At 38.6% G+C, this 24,284-nt stretch overlaps 1 protein-coding gene across 1 annotated transcript; it reads right to left on the minus strand.

Annotated features, from left to right (window-relative positions):
- Nucleotides 1–852: 852 nt before the first annotated feature.
- Nucleotides 853–24,006, minus strand: TRAPPC11 (trafficking protein particle complex subunit 11). Its single transcript, XM_054295653.1, has 29 exons — nt 23,694–24,006; nt 22,542–22,711; nt 22,050–22,120; nt 21,086–21,200; nt 18,702–18,801; nt 17,886–17,959; nt 17,566–17,662; nt 16,611–16,744; nt 16,163–16,310; nt 15,617–15,710; nt 15,186–15,265; nt 15,003–15,081; nt 14,868–14,922; nt 13,774–13,919; nt 12,666–12,727; nt 12,431–12,563; nt 11,715–11,845; nt 11,070–11,225; nt 10,390–10,577; nt 10,038–10,186; nt 8,341–8,462; nt 7,529–7,648; nt 7,102–7,167; nt 6,846–7,002; nt 5,152–5,260; nt 4,810–4,901; nt 3,783–3,916; nt 3,248–3,415; nt 853–1,788 (listed from the first exon to the last, which is right to left on the minus strand). The coding sequence occupies exons 1-29, from the start codon at nt 23,898–23,900 to the stop codon at nt 1,744–1,746; spliced, it is 3,402 nt and encodes a 1,133-aa protein (XP_054151628.1). The 5' UTR covers nt 23,901–24,006; the 3' UTR covers nt 853–1,743.
- Nucleotides 24,007–24,284: the final 278 nt, after the last annotated feature.

The raw sequence follows: 24,284 nt of genomic DNA on the forward strand, positions 1-24,284 counted from the left end.
CTAGCACTTTAGAGACAATTAGCACAAAAATATTTGCTTTGTAGTATTTACAGCTATAGTAAGATCATAGAAAACAAGAAAGGATTCACTCTGCAAATGAAAGAACAGGAATTGTGACTATGGCAAAGTAGCAAGCTTTTGCCACGGTGTGGGATATGCCTGCATTCCTGTTTTTTCTATATTATTCTTACTACTCACAATTTTAAGTAGGAATGTATTTACACAATTCCCTTAAGACTTCAACATTATTGTAACCATAAATATTTTATGCAAAATATTTTATGTCATCCCATTTCTCAAAGGGAGAAAAACCACTGTTAGACTGTTTTTGGGGTGGGGGAAGGCACCCAATTCTCCACCAAACACTTACACTACTTGCATCAACATGTCTTTCAAGAAGAAGTAACAGAGGTGCCAGCATTGCTGCAACCTGAGTGATTACTTAAGAGAAAAAAAATATCTGGAAAAGAAATACATTTTCCACTCTGAAAAAAAAACAACCCCTAAAATAAAAGACAAAGATAAGATACCTATTCCATGACTGCCACTTAGTTCAGCACATTTAAGCAAAGAATAAGGAAGGTTTAATTTGTTCTTCCCAGCACAGTTTGTCAGTCATCTTCTCATCCCCATCTATACATTGGAAAAACCCTCATAATACAGCTACCTCTGCACTCCATGGAAAAACAGCATATCCTCACACATATTTTTTCAGGACTTCACTCATGCTTTCCTTCAAGTATCCCAGCTGTTCTTTTGGACCTCAATGCCAAAGATGGATGTATCAGTTCACAAGTGAGATCAGTTACAAAAAAACTGTGAAAGCAATGCAGTTAGGGACAGCTTCACAAGTACTCTGTCACAAGCAGTTTATTAGAACTTCACTTTGACAATAAATAAGGTATTTCCCAAGCAATCAAAATGTAATTATTTAGAAAGTTAAACAACACAAATTTTCACAATGCCTTTTTTTATATATACATATTTTACTGTACTTTACACACCAGTTCATCCAGAGCTGTACAACAGTAGGATGTTTATTTTTTAAATTCACACAGCAGGAGCATATCAAGACATGTTTTTAATCTGGAAACTGTGTGTAGAAGTAACCCCAAATCACACCAGCTCCAGGTTGGATAGTCCAACTGGTATGACTGAATCTCTGTTCTTTAAACTTGCTGCTGAATTCAAAATTGGATGTATGGCTTACCTAGGAGAAATAGTGCCTTTTGAGAGTTATGGTTTTAAAGGACTAGTAAGCTGCTCAATTGCAACAGTAAGATGTAGCCATCTGTAATTTACAGTGCTACTGCACAACCTGCTCTGTCTTCAACGCAAGTGGCACAGGACAAACTTCTGTAAAAAATGGTAATTTTTTTTTAATAGTAAATACAAACTTTGCACTTTGCACTGTTAACTGTGAAAACATCTTTCAGGTTTGGTCAAATGAATTAGCATTTCTTAAATATTCAAGACATTTAATATGCCTCAATAACACTTTTCAGAGTTTGACATTCAAAATTAACTTCAAAAGAATGCTCCTGTTAAATAAAGCACCAAGATTTCCCCATGTGTTTATTCCCTAAAGAAAGTCTATGAAACACTAGCTTTTTTTTAAACATTAGTTCTGCTAAGAGTTGTAATTTCAAAATAAAATTGAATTCTTATGGTTTGATCAAAGTGAGCTTTACATATTCTGTGCAACATCCCATTTCTTTAGGTGCAGAGGTACAGGTCTCAAAGTTATGCAGCTGCAATCGAGTTGTCATCTGCTTGGCGACCCTGAGGCTTTAAGAAAATAAAGACAGAGAATTAAAAAAAACTAAAACAAAACAAGCCACCCAAACAACCTTCCCTCAAAAATCCAAACCCAACCAAAAAACCCACACCCAGGCAGAAAAGATAGACTACTTGGAAACTAACTCTGCAACACAGTGTGTTGTCAATGTAGCTCTGCATTGTAGCATCAAGCTTATCCTACTCCTAAAGGTTTCCAACAGTGGCACAAACACACAGGACATCCAAATGAAATTTCAGTTTGGCCCCTGGAGGCCTCAGCTCCTCAACTGCCCTGGTAAATGCCTCCTCCACACACATGTGCACAGCTTAGACAAGGCCTGGCTGATCAGAGCTCTGAACATTACTGCAGTATACAAAGCTGATAAATATTAATGTGTAAAACAGGAATTAGACTGACAGTTTCTTGGAGAAATTTTAAGCAACATCACTAGAGATAGAAGAGAGCAAGGAAGAAGTTCTAAAGAAGGAAAGGCATCCTTACAATAAGGTTTTCTGATGTTCTTACAACTCCAAAGCAAAAGCAAAGAATTCTGAAGCTTGAGAGTCCACAGGAGTTTTATGAACACCATGCTTATGAGAAAAAATGCCTCTTCTATTTTCTTAGGAGGACACCCTGACTACCAGTCTTGAAGAGCCAGTGACTGTCAGCACACTCAAAAAGTAAGTTCTGCCTATCTCTTTTGATTAAAACAAAATTCAAATAACACCAGGCCAATTTCCTAGGAACATGATTGCATATTTTTGAATAAGTACATCTCAAATCATATAAACAAGTATTTGGGCTCCTTGCTTGTTAAGAGTCTGAATAAAAAGTGAACAAATATTCTGGAGACAGCAGCAGTGGAATGAGAAAGCACTGTTTTGGGCAAATGGATTTAAATGATTCTTAAAAAGTAAAAAGATCTGTTTTTCATGGCATGATTGAACTGTTTTCAGTGTTATACCACCTATGAAAAAAAAATTCTAGACTGATTCACTGACAGAATGTGCTTTTAGAAGTTATTTATGGATGTGTGGGATGCTACAGTGTCTCTGAACTTAGTCATATGAGTTGCTCAAACACTTTTTTCAGAAGTGCTATGAATCATGGTATTAAAAGTATTTGGTTACTTAGCTTGCTCTACTGTGCTCAAAATAGAGGCAATTTTAAAACTCCTTTTACAGAGTCAGACATGGAACAGAACATCAGGGACATGTCAAGCACATTCAGCTCATTCACCTAGTGGTAACCAAATACATACTGCACTGAAACAAACTTCCTAAAGATTTTGGCTGACAACACCAATGCACAACACAAGATTTTTCAAAGCAAATGACCCTGTTACAAGCTGGACATTTTAGCCTGCTTAGAGACACTCAGCTTTGAACACAGCTGGGGTGGCTGTCCCCAGAATGTGAGCAGCCCCAAGGGGAGCCTTGAAACACAAGTGACTCCTCTCAGCCTTACCTTTACAAAAATGTGTGTTGGTATGAACCGCCTGAGCAGCTGGTTGGTGAAGTTAGGGAACCTCAGCAGGTTAACGTGCAGAGAAGGTAACTGCTGATAGCCAGCCATCAGGGGATAGAAGTTATACAGCATCTCCTGCTCAGAGCCAGGGAGGATCCGGAGCCGGATCTTAACAAAAGAAGAAAAGAAAGCCACAACCATAGGTAAGTTCTGTGTTCAAAAGCTCTGCCTATTTTCTATTTATGCACTGGTTACTTTCTGAAGCTGGAAAGAATGCAACTAATTTCCAATTCTAGTTGAAGTATTGCTTCTATACCAAAACAACATGTTACCTGTGAATGACATGACAAACAGCTCCTAGACAGGCTTCCATCTAGCCCAAAATTGAATCTGCGTTCATATATTCTTCCAGACAGAATTTGCCATACTTTAAACATCTAAAAACCAATGAGTTTATCCTCTCTGTACATCAGTGTAAGTCTAATCAATGTACTCTTCACTACCAGCAGGATCAGTGGATGTAACAATTCTGTACCTGCTTAAGGCCAGAGAACATGAAGGCATCACTGGGTTCCACAGACACCTCCACATCCTGGACTAAATTGGTTTTATTTTGCAGGTGATACCTCACAGGTAAGGACTCTCGGACTCGACCAAACGATGGCAGATCTTTGGAGAGAAAGTAAGTTATCTCAAACACAAAACACATCTTCAAGTTACAATCAAAAAAAAAAAAAGAAGTCTATTGCAAAAAAGCAGTGAAAAATCAAGGAAAAAAGATATAAGCACTAGGCAGCTAAAGTCCTTCTGACGAGATTTTTTAGAAACAGATTAAACAACAGAACACAGCTTTATTAGAGTTTTTCAGTACCATGTTTCAAAATCTAGTTACAAACCTCCCAGCTGCTAACACTGCCCAAGAATACTAACTAGGAAATCACTTCCATTGCTGCTGACTATTTTCAGCTTACCAAAATCTAATCAGATACTGTCAGGAAGCTCCTTCAAAGCGTATCAGGAGAGGAGGATAGTAGAAGAATCTCAGTAAATGAATGAAACCAAGCTGAGGAAAGCATTGAAATGATGTGTGTTTGGTGGGCATTTCAACCTCCCTCTGTTCTTGTGCAGGTGAAGTGCTACAAAAGAAACATTTCACCTGCCAACAAGCATCTCCAGCCCTCCAGTCTGTTTCTTCCTGGGATGCACCCAGAACGTGGGTGGATGGAACAACTGTTGCCATAGGCATCTAGAGAAACCTACTGGGAAGGCAGCATCAGCAGAGCAAACTCCAGCCTCTGGGCTGCCACATAACACACATTGAGTATTATGTCAGCTCCATTGACAGCTTTTAGGAGAACACATTTGTGCAACTACCAACCTCCTCTTCTCCTCAAGGGGAAAGAAGAGCAAACCTTGAGGGAGTATCTTTCTCTAGCTCCATAATATTCAGTACCACTTTTCTGTATTTTGCTACAGTAAATTTTACAGCTCTGGGTGCTGTAAAAATTTTGTCAGTCTTTGAAATTCTAATTAGGACATGTATGTTGCCAAATCAATATTACCTGCATTAACATGGAGGGGAATGCTCTCTACAATCACATGTGGCAGAGTGATGACTGTGTTAACAACAGGGACACTTTCCACAGGTGAACTTCTGCAGGAAAAAGTCAAATGCAGACCATGTTGAACATTACACTACATAAACTATCAAGTAAGTATACAAATTAAGTAGTAATTAGTAGGTCCAAAGTCTAAACAGTGCTTGTTACAGGAAAATACAGAACTTTTTTTTCATTTTTTGCACTCCTCCTCATTCCCAAAAAAACCCAAACCCAACATCTTACTATCATTCCTAAAACCAAATCAGCTTACTTCTCTCCTTATCAAGGCCAAGAGATGCTTACCTCTTCCAGGAAATTATATAACATCCAGTTGCCACTCCACTAGCATTAGTAACTGGAGGACATCGAAGGCAAAAGCACTCACTGGCACTCTCACCTGTCTGTAAAACAACTATCAGCAAGATTTTGTTTAAAATCAAAGCATAATAACAGCCTAAGCCACCAAGCCTAGAAATGCAATATGACACAAACACAAGCATTCAGCCAGAAAGGCCTTTCAAGTGCTTTGCAAAGTATACCTATATAATGTATAAATCCAATAGATTGGGAAGTATTCTAATACATGAAAGGGTAACATACACAAATATATGTCACTTTACTTCATGAACAGCATTATAATATCTTTAATGTACACATAGAATGAATCATTGCAAATTTAGAGTTCATAAACACACACAAAAAGCAAAATAATGTCAATTCAAATTCTACACTTCTACAGCAGATTCCAAGACATCAGCATAAGATGCCTCTAATGCTTGAAAATTAAAATTAACATGGACACATCCCCTCTCCCTCTGAAATGGATGAGGGCAGGGGAAGAGAAGGAATACAAGAAATATCTACAGGCTTTTCAGTGAAACTGAATTCTCACTTTTCTTCTTTTCTTTGTTGGTCCACTCAAATAAACTAAAAAAAAGAGTGCCTTTGCATGTAGAGAGTGATTTTAAAAAAGTAATAAGAAAATAGGTTTTGGTCTTTCAAAATTTATCATTAATATTAAAAAAAACCCATCAGCCAAAAGATGGACAGCTGAACACTTGATACCTACATGGTTGCCATGTCCTGGCACTTAGCTCTTTCTGAGCACCAGCCAGAAGCCATGAAGCACAAAGTGCCAGAGCTGAAGATGAAATATCATAGTTTGAAGAGGAAAGGATCTAGGAAATAATTGCTTTTTGCCAGGCAATCCTTGAATCAACAGATCAAGTAGAGCCTTGCAGGTCCTTGATTACAGGAGTGGACAGCTGTCCCACATGGCAGCCACCCAGAATAGCTCATTGCATCCACAGTTTTGACAGCAGACATAATTCACATCTCTGATGCCACAAATGCAAAGAAGGTGTTTTGTTGGAAGATGTTGGATCAGCTCTACTTTTAAGTACTCCAATTATTTAACTTCAAAGCTAACACCCTGCAGTTTTAATGGCTGAGATCACCAAGATAACTTTTTAAAATGCAAATAATAAGTTACTAAACTGTGGTAATATTAAAAAAAAGTTGGCTACTACCAGTTGTTCTTTATAACCTACCCTTTCTATCTTCACATTTTTCAGTTTTGTGATAGTAATCATGGACTTGGATCACTGGCCTTTGGATACTGCCTCTATCACATGGTAAAGTGCATTCCAGAAAGTATATATGGCCCAGAAACACTGGAAATATTGAGTATCTTTTGATATGGATACCTAAGAAGTTGCATTTCAGAAGTATTTCAGGTGCTTCCCCTCATGTCTATTATAATCAGAATTTTTTTACCATCCATCATCCAAGTCTATTTAGTTGACCTAGTGAAGCAGAACTAAATTCTAAAGCATGCTGCTGTCCAAGTTGTATTCTGGCAAGCAACTAAAGTACTAAGCAGCTGTCTTCCACTTCCAATTCAATAAACAAACATTATTTAAAGTGTCCCCCTTTATTACTCCCAATTTATGCAAAAAGTATCCTCCTGACAGAGAACATACTCTAAGGAAACTTACCATTCTCCACATAAGATTCCAGTTGATCTACTGGGGTCATGGAAGCTGACAGCTGCAACTTGCTTGTTACAATAGTGAGAGGCCAAGGAGAGGCACTCAGGATGTCTGTCATCAGCAGAAATGGTATATCTGCAAATACTCTGTCCAAGTGCTCCAGCTGTAGAGACACACACAAGCTCTGACTATTTCTAACTAAACAGGGTGTGACTCCAAAGTGCTGTGATTCCAAAACATGAACAACTTTTCACACACATACCTTTGTGGAGACAAATTTGACAGCAACATCAAAAGGAAATACTGTGTCTATGGTTACAGTTTCATCCTTTAGAAACAACAAAAGAGATGGGAAGAATAGAGGAAAAAAGTTATAGTCAACTTAAGGCCTGGCTATTGATGTCAAAGATTATATTAATATAAAGTTACTTTTAATTGTTATTTTAATCAGTCCTCCCCAAGGAAGAATGTCTCTTTAAAGATATTTACGAACAAATATAGAAAACTTTTCCTCTGCTAATCACTACAGAACTGCTCATGCTAAAAAGGGCAACCATACTGCTGACTTAGCATTTATTCTATCTCCTGGAAAAGTTTCTAAGATACTCAAAATTACAGCTTTTAGAATATTTCTTGTATTTCACAGATTTATCCGTATAAAATGCAAACAGTGCATCTTTAAAACCTACCCGGTGACACCTGCAGAGGATTTCTTTCCCCTCTACAACAGTGTTGATTAAGTAAGAAATATAAAACAGAAACATTCTTGCACCAACTGTTCCACAACGGATGTATATTGGTTTTTCCAGCTGCAAATAAAAGGAGACTCTGTGAGCTATAGCTAAACTACATTAATTAGGGCTAGAGCTGTCCAAAAGTTGTTAATTATCTGACTTAGTCCAACAGGGCAACAGTAGAATTATTTATTATTTTTATTTATTCATTTATTATTTATTATTATTATTTTGACCATAATGCATCTCCTAGAATGCACAATCTGGATCATGCAGCAAATGTTTTTAACCAGACCAGCACAACTCCAGTTGCTTCACTGGATTTGTTCCAGATACTTGTCTGTTACTTAAGAATACAAAAAAAGAACCATAACTGTAGTACATGACATAACCAACTTCTAACTAATTAGTCACAACTTCAGTTTAGTGCATATTTGATCCTCTAGCATCTTGAACACACTTGCTGACTATTATCTACTGTCCATTAAGCAGTGCATTTCATTAGCAGTTGAAGTTAGCCTCCTTATTTCTTATCTCTCAGCTGTATCATCAAACCCAGAACATACCTTATTCTCCAATTTAGTCCAAAAGATGATCTCATTAAAATAATACTAAACTACATCTAAACAGTAGGCAAAATATGCCATAAGCATTTAATTTATTGGTTCAGATACCAGAAAGTAAACTGAAGTCTGTCTAAGGGAGTCTTTTATCAGTTGGTCCCTATTTTCTTGAGTGTGATAGAGAAGAAAGGTTTAAGCCTTGACCTTTTCCCCTGGTTGCAAGTCTCCTACAGGGATATCAGGAAGCAGTGCAGGAAAAGAGTCATCACATGCATCTGTTCCATGAAGAGTCACCTGAGTTTTCTGAGTCAGGTTAGCATCTTGCCCTAGGATTAAAAACAGTCTTCATATCCACACAGGCTTACATCACTAAAGCATGAAAACAATAACTAAAATGAAAAAAAATTTAAAAAAATCTCTAAAAGCAATGCATGAGGAATTAACACAGTTCATTTTGTCAAGATTCTCTCAAAAGTACCAGCAGAAGATTGATTTGACAACACCTCAAAATTCTCCAAGTTTTGGAAGCATTTGTACCCTTGCAAGTTTATTGTTACATCTCTTTGGGCTAGAAAAAAAAAATCTCAAAAATCACAAATTATATCTAGATATTGCCTACCATCTATGTAATACAACAGGATTATGTGATCCGAGTTTTTCTTGATATTCTATAATGAAGTACAAAGGAAGTTTTACTTTTCTGTGATTCTTTTGTTTTCAAGAACGTGGTTTAATGATTTCACATATTTTAAAAATGTTTCTTTCAAGTCAGTGTTGAAAGTACATAAAAAGAAATGTATAGATGTTAAATGACACCATTCTTCAGTCAGAGCTTAATTAGAATAATGCATTACTGCAATTATATGGCATAACTCTCAAAGCAAAACAAGCCACATCTTGCCAAAGAGTTACTACTGTGGAAAATACATCACCTTCCCTATAAGTGAAATGTCAGATTTCAATTGTTCTTTTAATGCAATCAGCAAACCCACACTGACCTTGCATATCCCATGTTAAAGAGATTAGATCAAGCAAGGAAAAAAAAACCAACTAGGAACAACAAAGACCATCTATTAAACAGTGCTTTAGGAGCCAAGCCCAAACATCCAATTAAACAAGTTTCAAGAATACTCCAGTGACTTTAATGAACCATACAACTCTACAGAAAACTCTATTTCAGAATACACAGAATGTATGGCATCCTATATTCTAGTGACTGAAAAAATACTTTTAAATACTTTTGTCTTTCAGGAGAATTGCTACAAAGATGAATACTGAGTATAACATTTGGGCTTCACACACTGAAAACTGTCAGCAATATCTACATAGAGACAGCTAGGACTCAGACATACAATATATGCATTTTTTTCCTTTGCTTTTTAAGAAATATTGCTTCAGTGCTCCATTGTTCCCCAAATTTCAAGTGGTTTAAAAACCAAACCATGTTGTCCAGGGCAGGGAAAACAAAAAAACCAGGGTGGGTGTGAGAGAAAACCCACAAAGTCTATACTTAGAAAACATTGATCTAGCACTGTCCAGTGCTTTCAGCTCAGCAAGGAAAAGATCTCTGTCTGGGGAAAAGACAACTTTAGTAACAAGCAAACAGAATAAAAAGTTAGAAAAGAATAGAAAAACTTGCATGTTTTCTTTCAAACTTCTAAAGATTTATATTCTGAAAATACCTATGTAATCACCACAGACAAGCAGTGGTTAAAATAATCAGAACTGAATGAGTCTGTTAGCTGCTGCTCTTACCAGTGGTATTTCATCATTCCCAACTTTCACTTTGTTTTGGCTTTTAATTACTGCATAAAACCAGTTTACTGTATTTCTCTGCACTGCATCCACAAAAAGGAGTCAATTATGAGACTGTTGAATCAAAAGAAAATAACCCCAAATACCTGGCTTTAAACCTGCTGTAAGCTTGACATCTTTGGCCACTGTCTCCTCATGTGACTGGACTGTCACAATCAAACAATACATTTCATTAGTCAGGGCAGGAGGTTCATGACGGAGCTGAACAGAAATGTTCGGCACTCTAGAAATAATCCTTTAAGAGAAAAGACTCAGTTATTGTATCTTTCTTAAATAACCTGCTTTTAAGCCTAGTTTAAAGGAGGCTAAAGCACCCTATTGTATAAAAGTTCCCCCAACTGATGGCCTATTAAATTAAGAGGTGTGAGACTCCTGAAAAACAACATGATGAGAACAACTCAATAAAAAAAAGACCAGTCTGGAACCCCAGTTACTCACATCGTGCTGGCCTGAATGGTCAAAGTGTCCCAGTGCACCTCATTGTCTGGAAGCTTGGGTCTTCTCTTGAAGGACCGTGCTGCCTGCAGTGCTTCCTGAGAGGAGGAAGCATCTCCCCCTCCTCCTCGCCAGTTCAGAACCACACAGCGGCCAGATTCACTTCCCAGGATCAAATCCACAGATGTGATCTGACAGACACAAATTTAAACGCCTATCACAAAATTGGTGAGTCTTCTGATCACCTGCTGTAGGAATGTAGTTTTCCAACACAGACAGACATCATAAATACATGTACCATCAGAAAGCTTCTGACAGCTTGGAGACTGAGGACCTCACCACCCCAGGATTTCATTTAATGAGACAGCAGTGGAAAAAGGATCTGTGTTCAGGTGCAAGCAGTGTAATAGGTTGTAATTTCCTACTCTCCCATAGTACTATACCACCACTCACTTTTTAAGTACTACTCATCTTTTAAAAAAATGATAACATTTTCTTCAGTTTTTCTGGTTTTCTTAATGTTTTGTCATTATCAACAGTTTCACTCACTTTTGATACTCAGTTTCAAGAATTCAGACATTCAGAACTGCAGTGACTTTTTAACTGGTGCTAGAATAGGGGTGCATTGTAGATTGAGTTCATTGTATGTAACAGTAAGAAGGGTACAAAACAAAAGGACAAACCTCAATCTTCTTTCCTACATCTTCAGTTTTTGCAACAAATTTGAAAGAGAACTTTCTTGTTTTGCCAGGCACTAAGCACATTGTTCCTTGTGATGACTGTTCTAGAATATCACTTTTCTGATAGGCTTCTTCTACAACACAGTATTGGTTGTAATCCTGCAATGGAGCAATGGGGAAAAAAGTTGATACATTCATTCAGAAGACATCTTTAGAGAGTAATGGCAATGTAGCAAATATTAAAGCTCTGTGTCACTGGATCAAACTGTATGGGTTTTTCTGACTTTTCAGAATATCAAAGTTAAACTAGCTAGTAATTACACTGCAATTCTTTGACACAAGATATCCATTATATTAATATAACTTAATGAATCAGAAGAAATAAGACATTAAAATGATCCTTCTGAAACTTTAGCAAGCTTCATAAAAAGCTTGACAGATGAACTAACCAAACAGTCTTATTCCAGTACCAATATATTTGTCAAAAGCAACAGATAATGTATTAAAAACCCAGACATCTTTCAGCTTTAGTCTTAACATAATTTTAGGCAAAACCAATTTTTTTTAATGTTTAAAACCAATAAAATGTTATTCCATTCTTATTATCAGTTTCTATCACTAGGTCAGATATAGTTAGAATATAGGTACCTGATTATTGAAACTGATGCAGAGCTTAGAAAACCTGATAGGATGAGGACAATCAGCTCTCAAGTACACATCAAACTGCACAGGAACATTAACATGAAAACTAGGAGCAAGAAATTTTGCTTTGCACTGTACTGGAATTAAAAAAGAAAATAAAAAGGAAAAGCAAAAAGAAACAAGAAGTAGATGTTAAACAAACTATAACATTAAATTCCAGAAGCACACTCCTGAAATGATTGTGGCAAGAATTGTTCTGTGTACACTCTTACAACTCTGTTTTGCAAGGACAAATCTGGCAACTAACACTGCCACAGAAAGGCATTTTTCAGCACTTGGCCAAAACCTTTGGACAGGAGAGGAGATGCAGATGTCCAGCAAAAAACAGACAGTCCTGTACATCTGGATATCATGCATGCTCCCTTTTCGATGGCAAGTATTACTTTGCACACACTCTGCCCTCTTTCCTCAGAATCCTACTTCACAGGACACCTGAATATCAGAAGTCTTTCAAAAAACAGGGAATTCTTTAGTAATCCATACCAGGGATAAGAGACCACCAACTTCTCTCATTATTTATCTTGTTGATTTAGACAAGGAACAGAGCAAGGCTGGAACACTGTTGTTAGTTTTAACATATCCTTCATATTTTCATCCTAGTTAGTTACTTTCAAGGTGTAATCCAAATTTATGATCTAGTGTAAATTTGCTTTCTTACTTACCAAATGGTATAAAATCTTGGACTTCTATTGTAAAAATGTTACTGCCTGCCAAGGAAACACGGTCAGCCCACAATTTCTGTGATGCTTTCACAGCAGCAGCATCACAATCGGGTTCAGGATCAGGGCTTTCATTCTGTATGCAGGCAAAGGATTACAAAGAACAACAAAAGAAGGTTATCAGACACTGACCACTCCTAGCATTATTTGAAAGGGGAATAGGAGTTCTGCCACTTACCATCAGAACTTTTATGAGATTTTTTTCTATTCGGGATTTCTGATCTTCTTTAAGAGTAGATGCTAATAAAGAGAACAAAACAAAGATTACAAGACAGAAGCAAAGGTCTCTACTTTTCTCTTAACTTAACAGTAAATCTTACCCTCAGATTGCATCATTCAAACAACACGTTCCAGGGAAAAAAAATTCCAACATTCATCTACCATAACAAAGGACATTCCCATTTTAAATGTTTCCTCTTACTTTCACTGGAACCAAGTAAAATATCTTTCTATTAGATAAGCATTTTGCAATTTATTGGAACAAAGCCTCAGAAGAATAATGCTTATGTCTCCTTGTCGTTTATGTTTAAAAACAGAAGAAAGCATAGACAAGTCTGGAACTCCAAAGAGGCCAGCTCAGATAATATTGGAAAAACCAAGTACAGTGGGTGACAGGAAGAAACAAGGACTACTTAAAATAAGCATTCTTTTCTTGAAGAAATGTAGTTTTGCATCATTTTCTATTCTTCAATACAAAGCAGCATAGCCTGGCTAGCTCTAGGAAGATGCAAAGCCATTTTTCCCACACCTGCACTAATAGTGGTATTAGCAATTTAGGAACCCAAAGGATTATTTCTGCATTGTCAAGGAGCAGGCATTACACAGACCAGTGCTTGCATTTTTACTGTGGAACCACCCTATGCCACATTTTTCCCCTAAAACATCCCACATACATACTTCATCAGCAGAGTTCTAGAAAGAGTCTTGGAGAAGCATATTTGGGATATTAAAGTCCAGAAAAATTGTGTTAGGTTTGTTACTAGGAAAAAATGTTTTTCTCTTTTAGCTGTACTACTGTTCTTTGCCATCCCAAAGCTCAGGAAGTTCCTGTTACATTATTTGAACAGTCTCAAATGAAGCTCTGCATCTCAGATATCCTAACACAGTCTATTTGAATGCAATGAATTTTATAATAGAAGAAAGACAACTCAACTCCCAGTGCAGCACAGAAAGTAGTGAAAATCCATCACAAGTACACAGTTTTTTGTAGTCAAATAATTTGAAGTACTGTAAGCACTGTGTCTGACAATGATTTGTCATATTTCAAAACATTCAAAGAAGAATACCTCTGCCCAGTAGCTCTAAAGAGTATGTGATATAATCTTTCAGCTGGGCCATCAGATATGAACATTTGAGTGCTGTTGTCAGTATGGAGGTGAGGAGGGTCCACCATCCTTCGCTGCGATAATCACACATAACATAATCCAACAGCCTGCAACACAACAAGGTTGAGAGGAAACAAGTTATGCTCACCAATACTTTTTAGAAGCATGCATTTTTTGGTATCATTAATACAAAATTCATTTTCACTAATACAAATGCTAGATTAAAGTCTATTGTTTATACAAGGCAATGATTTATCAAAACCAGCATGAAACTATGATAAAGAAATATTTATTCCCTGAATTTTCTATTTCTAGATAGAAATATTTTCACAAGACAACTCATCTGTCCTCACACATAGAACTAGCAAAACAGCAACTGGACAGAATTGCCTTAGTCCAAGAGAAGAAGAAATTTAATGTTCCTTAAGCCAAGATGTTTCCTTTCTTTCCTATTCCCCTTCAAGGGTGCAAAGGTCCACAACATACACATCAATCTTTATCAGGCAAAACCACACACCTTAATATGTTCCTAATACTGACCACTGTTTGCTGTTACTAGCTAAGCAGTAATTTTTTAAACTCTTCTCAACTATTCAAGACAAGAATTTCTGCCTACTTCAGAAAAATCTACCTAACATAAACAAAAAATGCTTGTTCATGGAACAATCAGACTTGACACAAATTGATCTGCTTATCCTAGCCTATCTTCTCTTCCATGTAAACTCCAGTTACCTACAAACAAGCAAATACATCTCTCCTACTTCAAACAAGAGAGACAGACAGCACTCAATCAGCGAGTAAGAAATAGATAATTTGCCCAATATGGCAAATCCCCACAACAGCTCAGAGCAGGAAGTTTTTATGCTGTAATAACTGACTCATCTGTTTTAGTTTCTTTAATATAAGTGGGGTTCATAGACTCAACAGGTTGTCCTTCAATCACAACCAGATACAAAGCATGTCATACAAGCTTCCAACATTATTCCATAGCAATAAAACATGGGATCTTAGTGAGAAGGCAGCACATAAAAGAAGCAATCATGAATGATACTCACTTCAAAGCTTTGGCATAATCTTTAGCATAGTAATATTCTTCTCCCATTTGAACCACTGAAAAAAAAAATCCAGATCACTACTGAAAACCTTTGCAAAATTAAATTTTAAAAATGCATCTGATTATCTATACTTACTCAAATGACTCTTCATTCTTGGACATTTGTACTTCTTGAATTGTGCGACAGCATTACTCAACAAAGTGATTATTAGCTCCTAGTGGATAACACCATTACCAATATCATTATATATGCAAACATTAGAGTCATGTTAAAACAACAGATTTCTTTTTTTTTTTTTTTTTAAATAATAAAACTTACTGAATGAAGAACATTTTTCTCTTTTAGCTGTAGGGATAAAATCCCCATCTTCTCCTTTTCAGGATCAGAAAGATCAAAGCCTGCATAAGACAATGAAAAAACCCATGAAATCAGAATTCTGTCCAGACCCAAAGGGAACAATTTATACCATAAGCAATATGCTATGCAAGCTTCAACTCAAACACATTCACACATTCTATTACCTCACATGCAGCTATATCTCTCTAGAAGGGAAATTCTAGAGCACAACTATCTTTCCCCATGCTTTTAAGAATCTACCAAAAAATCAGCAAATTACAGTCAAACCACTTAGTCTTTATACTGCACATTTTAACATTTAAAGTGTGTATGTTAAGACAAATTAGTCCTTTCCTAATCTGATCTCAAATAAGGATTCAAGCTCCTATTTCCACAGCAGTAGAGAAACATACTCAGTATTCCTTGCCGCCATGGTCTTTGCCCATAGAAGTCAAGCACTCCAGTTTGTGTTTCCAGGGGATCTGGATTGGGATATGGCACAGAGGGCTGGAAATTCAAATACAGCAATTAAAAAGGTTCCTGTTTCATCTTCTGCCAGGTAAGTGTTAGAAAAATATTAAAACAATACCCCCCCATATCCTAGTACCAATGCTCTTGTTTCTCTGCTTCCTGTAAGTCACCAGACACAGTGCATATGTAAATATACCAAAAAAACAAAGTCAGTTCTCAAGTATCCAGAGATGCAAAAATATATTTTAAAAAAAATTTTTAAACATGTCAGAATTATTTGTAAATAAATAAATACTGATGTATTTGTCCTGAGGCAACTTTTTCCATACAATACAAATGCATGTAATGTTAACAAGCATCACAAAGACACATGTCCTTTACTAGGATTTAATTTACAGATATTACAGATTGTTCTACTTCCATTTAAGACTACTTTAGGGATTTCACTATGTGGTTAATTACAAAGCATTTTCTCCCTCCCAACTTACATCATGGTTACATAGCATACTTGCTAGTTGTTTCCGTTCCTGTGCATAGTAAGCTGCCTGCTGGTAATAGAAACCTGGATTCTGAGTTTGAATTGCTGTCAATCCCAGCTTAATTGCTTCATCAAACAAGTCACCAAAGGCCTGAAACCTGTTAAAAAAACCCAAAACGTTCATAACCAAGACTGTGTATAGAACAGCAATATGAATGAAAAGTACCCTACAAATAAAAGTTCTGGTTACTCAAGACACATCTAAGTTCTATGGCTGCATTTGTTCATACTCTGTTCATTCAAAGAGAAAAACAGTCAATAATCAATGCAAAACAGAACAACAGTGTATTTTATGTTCTTGTGCATCTCTTAGAGAACTAAGACTTGGTATCTTGTCTAGACAAGTAAACCTTTTGAAGTTCACTGTTTGTCTAAAACACTACTAAGCAAAAACATACTGTTTAGACATCCAGGCAGCATGCTCAAAAGCCAGTTCTGCACTTCCTATTTTTTTCTTGCATAGGTCAATATGCTTCCTGAACTGTGCAATTGCATCCAGTGGAGTGTTATGCTGAAAACAGAGGCGGCAGATCTAGGTAAAGATAAAAGTAAAATGAAAAACCACTGTTAGGCTGCTAAGGAATAGCACTCAACCCCACCAGTCCCCCAACTAATTCTACATATTTCTGAAGAGCAAAAATTGCCTAAAAAAAAAAAAGGAAGAACAGTTTATGGTTTACAGGTGTAAACCATAATGTACTACACCTGAAACCATGTGGTTCTCTATTTCATCTAATACTATTTATCATCCCCTTCTTGCCCAAGACATCAACAGAAGAGTGCATAACTCACTGCCAAATATAACAGGGAACTTCAGAGCCTCTAGAAAGATCATTATTTAGAAGCCTGCAGTTCACAAATGGAATTTGATGGAATACAACTCCAAGATTCTTGTAAGTGGTGGGATAGCTCTGCTTTATCTAAAAGCCCTCAAAATACCACGAAAGTCTGGAGTGATTCTTAGAGAATTACTTTCTTCCTTCTAACAAGCAGTAACTGAACTAAATTGGCCTAAGCTTCGCAAGAAGACAAAAATATTCAAGGAACAAGCAGCCCTGGTGTTCATTCTCCCTGCTCAGAGTGAGAGTTAGAGCCTATTCTTTCAGAAGACTGCATCTCAAATGAACCTAAATCCTTCAAAATAATCCCAAACTTCAGCTAAGAATCTTTATTTGTGTGGAATTCAGAAGTCTCTGCAAGTCTGAGCATAATTGGTGTTCCAATGATAACTCTTTCTAATCCATCTCTGTAAAAGCAATATAAAACTGAACTTTACAACTTTTCCCCATTGAAGGTGCATCAACTTTTTTCTTTTAAGTAACAGTTGTCAAAGACTAGAAGTACAGTTATTACCTTGTAATTTATAAATCCTGCCATGGTCTTGATTTCCAGCATATTTGTTTCATGAGCCCTCAATTCATGCACAAGATTATATGCAGTTCTGTAATTCCTAAGCAGGAATAATTAGAGTTAAATCACACATGATAATAAAGTTCTAGAACAGGACTGCCAACAGTGAAAAACAGCCTTCCAACCTGAGCATTCTTCCCAGTGAAGAACTTGCCCCTTACATACATGTTTAAATAATTTTGCATTCAGGAAAATATTTGTCAGTTTATGGATTAGCAGCAATTTGAGGTAGAGAGGGTGGGGGAAGGTAACGTGAGTCTTACTTGAGAGCATTCTGTGTATCCTGCTTCAGCTCACTGAAGAAGGCTATTTTGAACTGGTGTCTAACAAACAAAAGCTGCAAAACACAACCAGTGTACATCATTCACAAACATCCAAACAGACCTTGTTACCTACAAAGAGATACAAGTGGTAACTTCAGAAGTTTACATAATACAGCACTTGACTTGAAACAAGTGACTGTGCAACTGTTTCCTAATAGCTCTGCCTATAGTTCACCATGACACAGCAGTCATCTTTCAACAGCTTTCATCTACTCAAAGCCCGTTGCCCTGGCACAAGAGAGAAGCTTTGGAACAGCCCAAAGTCTCTATGCCAACAGAGCTGATTGTGGTTTGGAGCTCACCACTTGGATTCCAGCTTCTAAGAGAGCAGAGCTGGTAATCACAACAGAACATAATGTGTCTGAGTAGATTTGAAAAGCAAAAGTTAAAAACTGAAATCAATTGCAACTCTGAGTACAAAATATCTAAGGGAAACACATCCCACAACTTAAGATACTATACTCAAATATGCTAAACCCTGTAGATAAATGAGAAGTTTTTCTTTTTTTAATCTGAGAACTTAATTTTGTCCTGCAGCTCTTCTAAGGAAGATGTGAGAAAGACAAATGTAAGAACAAAACCAATCAAAATAAAAGTTTACATTGCAGAAAATAGAACCAAATTTACTTCCTATACTAAGAGAGGACATCTCTAAATGGAAGGGAAGAATAAAAACATTTAAATAACAAATACTTATTTTCATGTTTTAACATGCAAAATAGATTGCACAGTATTTCACAAATAGGGTAATGTTACCTGGTGAGTGGTTTTGTTCAAGAACTCCTTATGAGATTTAACTCTTCTTATTTCTGTATAATAGTAAGTCTGTGCATGCTCATAGAAAGCATTTTCCAACCTGAAACAAAGTTGCTCATAAGTGTCACAAAGTTTCTCCCACAAAGAAATTCTTAAGTTCTTCAAAATAAGTTACTTTTAATCATGTTTATTTTAGTGTTGGCAAAGGACCTTGCGGCATTACTAAACTCCTCTGAGTTACCACACAGGATAACAGTCTGCAGACAAAAATCTTTCACAAAAAGGGTAGTAATAAGTAGAGCAAGTAAGTTGAGAGCTTTACATACTAACTTCTCATACAAACACCAGTATTTAATTTAAGATAGTCTCAGAATAAGCTGTTCTGATTTTGCAAGGTAATAGAAAGATGAGAGATGCCCTTAAGCCAAAACAAGAAAACCCTGCTGAGGCTCACAGAATGCATCTGAACTGCATCTGTTTGCTGGACTGTGGGGGAAGGAGTGGAAAGGAAAAAACAGCAGTAAATAAAATTTTGAGGGTACAGACTAGGTCTCATCATTCTGCCCAAACATCAACAGCTACCTCGGTTGCAGAGGTAACAGTGAAACTTGTCAGCAAGAGAAATAGCCCACGGCAACTCACGGGGGGAGAGGACAAAGAGGACAAGCACACCAAATGCAACATGAGAGGAGGACCTAAGGAGCATATATTGTAAGGAGTAAAATCAACTAGAACAAGATCAAAATCTAGGAGAGGAATACATGCAAAAGCACTGGCACATGCAGGAAATAAAGGCTGAAGTACCAGTTCTGTTACCATAATCTCAATTTAGCATTGAAAAAAATATGAAAAGCTAGAAGTAATGGTTACTTTGTTCTGATCAATTCCAGGGCAGTTTGTGAGCAGACTGGATACAATAGCAGCATTAATTTATGTTGAGTATTATACTGTTTATATATAAATATGAAGGTGAGAGCAAAGTTAACCTCAGACTGTGACCTGTCTTCTCCCTGAGAATACATGGGAAAATTAGAACTAATTATTGTAAAACATGATTTCGTTAGTTTGAGCCCTTCTTTTTAGAGCTACACAAAAATGTTTACCTTTCTTCAATCTGCTTTTGAAAGGCCTTCCTAAATTATTTGAAGTTGTAGTCCATGTAAATATCAAAACAGAAGGCACAAGAAATGTAGAAAATGACAAAGACATAATATTTGCAACCAGATAGATGCCACTTTACATAAACAGAAGGAAAAAACTACATGGCCAGGGAGCGAAAGTGGGGGAAAAACCAAAAGCCTGTTAAGAGATAAATCTAAAAACATATTTGTATGGAAAATCATTTCAAACCAGCAGGGCCAAAACCAGTGTAGAAGTAGAAAAGGCCACTTGGGATATCGACAAATATTTCTTTAAAAGCAACATCTCTGGCTGTCATTACTCAACCTCACATAGAAATGAAATTGTGCAGAATTCATCAGAATAACCTGAAGAATTCCAGCAAACAGGTAAAACATTCACTGCTGGTCTACAATCAGTGCCAATAGCATTCATCTCAACCTATGATCTCTCAAATTCTCCATCAGAATCATGGAATTGTTTAGATTGGAAAAGACCTTTAAGATCATCAAATGTAACTGTCAACCTGTTACCAAGCCACACCACTAAGCCCATCCTACTGTCCCAAAGCACAGTACACATGCCTTTTAAATACACCTTCAATGGTGACTTAATCTCTTCCCTAGGCATCTTATTCCAATGCTTGATAACCCCTTTGGATATTAGGAAAAATTTCTTCACCAATCTAAACCTCCCTTGAAGCAACTTAAGCGATTTCTTCCCATCCTACAGCTTGAAGGGAAGCCCTGGGGAAGACACCAACCTGTCCACTATAGCTTCCTTTCAGGGAGTTGTGGAGAGCAATAAGGTTTTCCTCAAGCCTCCTTTCCTCCAGGCTACAGACCCCCAGTTCCCTCAGCTGCTGCTCAGAAGGCTTTTGCTCCTGACCTTCACCAGCTCTGTTGCCCTTCATCGGACACACTCTGGCACCTCAGTGTCTTTCCTGCACTGAGGTGCCCAGAGCTGGACACTGCATGGATTTCCATCATCTCCACTGAGCCAGCAGAATGAAGGCCCTCACTAGCACACCAACAGTCCAACACTGGCATGCTGACTCCAGGCTTATTTCCAGTGAAACTGGTTTTATCCCTTTCCCACTTTAAGTCTGGTTTAAAGCCCCCTCAGTAAGCTCTGCTAACTCTTGTGTGCAGATCTCTCTTCCCCTGTGAGACAAGTGTTCACCATCTGCTGGCAGCAGGCCAGGTGCCCTGTAAGCCATGCCACATTCTGCAAACAGGGCAAGACAGGGGTTTTACAACACTTACCTTATAATATAGCCAACAAGATGATCAGTGTGGGGAAGCACAAAGAGGGATTTTCCAGAAAGGTCACAAGCATTACACAAAGCTGCAGCCCTCTCTGATGCAATAACATCTTCCCCTAGAGAAGTCAAGGAAAACACAAGTAAGAGGTACGTGGTGCTGCAATGTCAAACCAGTTCTAAAAGCTTAAAGGTCAGGTTATGAACCTTAGGTAGACCAAAAGGTCTAAACAGTACTGAAAAATCTAATAAAGATAAAACCAACAGCACATTCTTGTTTCTTTCAGAGTACTATGTGCTTCATCCAGCAGAACACATGCAGAAACTTTTTAGCAGTTTTTAGCAAAAAATTACGAGTCTGATGTAAGTTTTCCATCTCTCACAGAATTAAATATCCCATGTCTTGAGAAATACAATGGCATCCAGGAAAGACAAACACATACAGCAGGTAGAGCAAAAAACAAAACATGGTTTGTCAGACACTAGAAAGCACACAGTAGCTCTACAGAAATGTAAAGTTAAAAGTGTATCACATTTCACAGTTCCATGTGGCTCCAAAATTTTATCAATTAAAACCAAGTTAAGACAAAAGACCTCTGAGGTACTAAACACTCTTCCTCTAAGTTCGCAATGCTTTTACTGCTTTTCCCAAGCAATGTTTAAAATTTGCTTGCTTGTAAGAAGGCAGGTCAGGTGTATTACCATATAAGCCATCTCTGATACTGTGTACCACAAAATGCACTTGGACTTAAGAGGAAGAAGTTAGGGATAAAAGTATCAAATGTTTAGGGTCAACTGTCCTGAATGCTCTTTTTATCTTACACCTTGCTGCAGTCACGGTGCATTTAATGAATGTAGATGACATCAGATGAAGAAGCACAGATTATGTGACAAACCAAAGTCAGCCCAGTCCACTGGGCCTTCTGAAAAATGAGAACTCCACAACTGTGCATAGAGTTTTCAAGTACCTGGAGGCAATGGTGTTTTTTTCTGAATCAAAACCACAGCAACTTTGGTATTTCTTCCCTGCAAACTTTGCCTAAAATAAAAACAACATAGCACAGTGTCAAGGTTTCACTTCTTATTGCTGAATAAACAGGAAAAAAAATCAGTCTAGATGGAAGCACTGGAAAAATGCCACAAACATGAAAAAGCCAAACAACAAAATATACTCCATCATTCAAAAAATCCTGTCTTCCTTCTTTTGGGACAGAACAATTGTCTTGAGTTTAGCAAGAAAAATTTCAGGGGCTGTTTTTACTGAAGTAAAATAAGTAATGGTTTTACAAATAAACCATTAAAAAGTTCTTTATTTTGAGTTGTATATTAAAAAGCAAAGTTCAAGTTCCCCTTAATTTATGTTTAAGAAAACAAAGTGTATGTTCTAGAATGCAAACAGATTCTGCAATTCACACTTACATTAGTTTGCAGTACATAATGAAGCAAGTGAAAAAATCTACCTGACAATTTCAACTCGAGTAGCACACTCCAACTGTTTTTCCTTCCACTGTGGCTCATCCCAGTCCAGTTCATAGAACACCACCACAAGTGCTGGAACCAAATTCAGGTGTTTGTTCATCCAACCAGTCTTCAGGATTCCTTTTGGAATATACCACTCATAGGATGTCCTCTGAAAATATTGAGAATATTGAAGCAAGCTACAAAACCCATTTTCAAACATTTATAGCAGGAGAAAGGGCATATCCTCGACATTCCTGCCACTTAATATGTTTGTCATCTTGCCTTTAACATTGTTCCCCTCAAGCTTTTGCTTCCTATTAAGCCATATCCCTCAGTAGCTCAGGCATCAGGGCCTGGTGCCTGAGATATTAGCAGCAAAGAACAACAGATTCCAGGGAGGCTGGAGAAGAGGGTCAAGTTTAGGAGCAAGTCTCACACACTGCCATGTATGAGAATATAGGCTAGTATGAAATACTAGGCTCAGTTGAAAACAGAGCTCTCAAAACAGTGCAAGGACACACCAGTTTAGAGTCCTTGTCTTTACCAGCATCATGGAATTATGTAGTTTTATAACAGTTAAACTCATTGACGTTGCAAAGCAGAAAGAATAGCAGAGATATTCCTTCTGCTGTGTTTCACTCAGTTAAAGTGAAATGTTTAGTAAAAAAGAGCTTTAGAGGTTAGGTTAGGGTTTTTTTGAGATACATTAAGTGTCTAGTTTCTCCAGAGTTAAATTTCGGGTTTCATCAAAGCTCAAACTTTACAAAGCACCTTAATGCTATGTACAGGAGTAGCAAGTACTTTAAAAAGTAAACCATACGGGCTTTCTCTGCTTCTGGCTCACGAGCTAAGGCACCCCTGGGCTTCCTATGCACCCACAGCGCTCCATCACAACGCCCTCGGCTTCCCCTTCGCCCTCATAATTCCCTGCCTTGAAGCTCCCACACTTCCCTCCAACATCGGGGGCAGAGGCAGCCGAGGGCCGGCAGAGCGCGGTGCCAGCGGGCGGCAGCCCAGGCGGAGCGGAGCACGGCCCTTCCCCGCCGGGAGCCGCCGAGTCCCGCACCGCCGCTCCCGGAGCCCGCCGGGGCAGCGGGCCGGCACGGAGCCCGCCGGGACGGGGCGCAGCCGGGGCCGGCGCCGCTCGCTACCTTCGTACGGCACTTGGGGTACTCGTGGTCGCCGGGCAGCACTTTGAAGGAGATGGGGACGCGGTCGGCTCTGCGGTTGGCGCAGAAGGCGTCCCACACGGCGCGGTGCACGGCGTTGTACACCACGTCCAGGCCGGTGAGCGTGACGAACGCCATGGGCCGGCAGCACAGCTCCACCGGGAAGTCCCAGTGAGACGGAGGGGTCATCCTGCGCCCGGGACGGCGGCCTGCGAGACAGCGGAACGGCGGCGGGAGGGCGGCCCAGGCCGGCCACAAGAGCGCCCCGCTGTCCCGGGCCCGCGCTCCCCGTAGCGCCGCTCACTGCGGCGGGATGGAGCTGGGAAGCGCCGGGAAGCGCCAGCTGGGAGCGGCCGCGGGTCACGGGAGGCGGCGCGGGCGGGCCGCCGCCTCAGGAAGCGAGCGCCGGGCAGCGTCGGAAGGGCAGCGCGAGCGGCCAATCGGCGCCTCCGCTGCGCCCCTCGGACCAGTGAGGAGCGCCCGCGCGGGGACGTCACCGCGAAGGGGCCAGTGAGCGGAAGGAGGAAGCGCGGGGGGACGCGCGGCCGGCCAATGGCAGGGCAGGGGGCGGTG

This window comes from Melozone crissalis, unplaced genomic scaffold (genome assembly GCF_028551555.1).
Source record: "Melozone crissalis strain CALT ecotype California unplaced genomic scaffold, PUWL_Pcris_2 ptg000006l_1, whole genome shotgun sequence".
Classification (NCBI taxonomy): Eukaryota; Metazoa; Chordata; class Aves; order Passeriformes; family Passerellidae; genus Melozone; species Melozone crissalis.

Coding starts and splice junctions, on each gene's coding strand:
- TRAPPC11 (XM_054295653.1), bottom strand. CDS start 23,900: ATGACCCCTCCGTCTCACTGGGACTTCCCGGTGGAGCTGTGCTGCCGG. Junction 17,960..18,701: donor TGAACAAAACCACTCACCAG/GTAACATTACCC, acceptor TGTGTTTTGCAG/CTTTTGTTTGTTAGACACCA. Junction 15,266..15,616: donor ATGGCGGCAAGGAATACTGA/GTATGTTTCTCT, acceptor TGTCTTATGCAG/GCTTTGATCTTTCTGATCCT.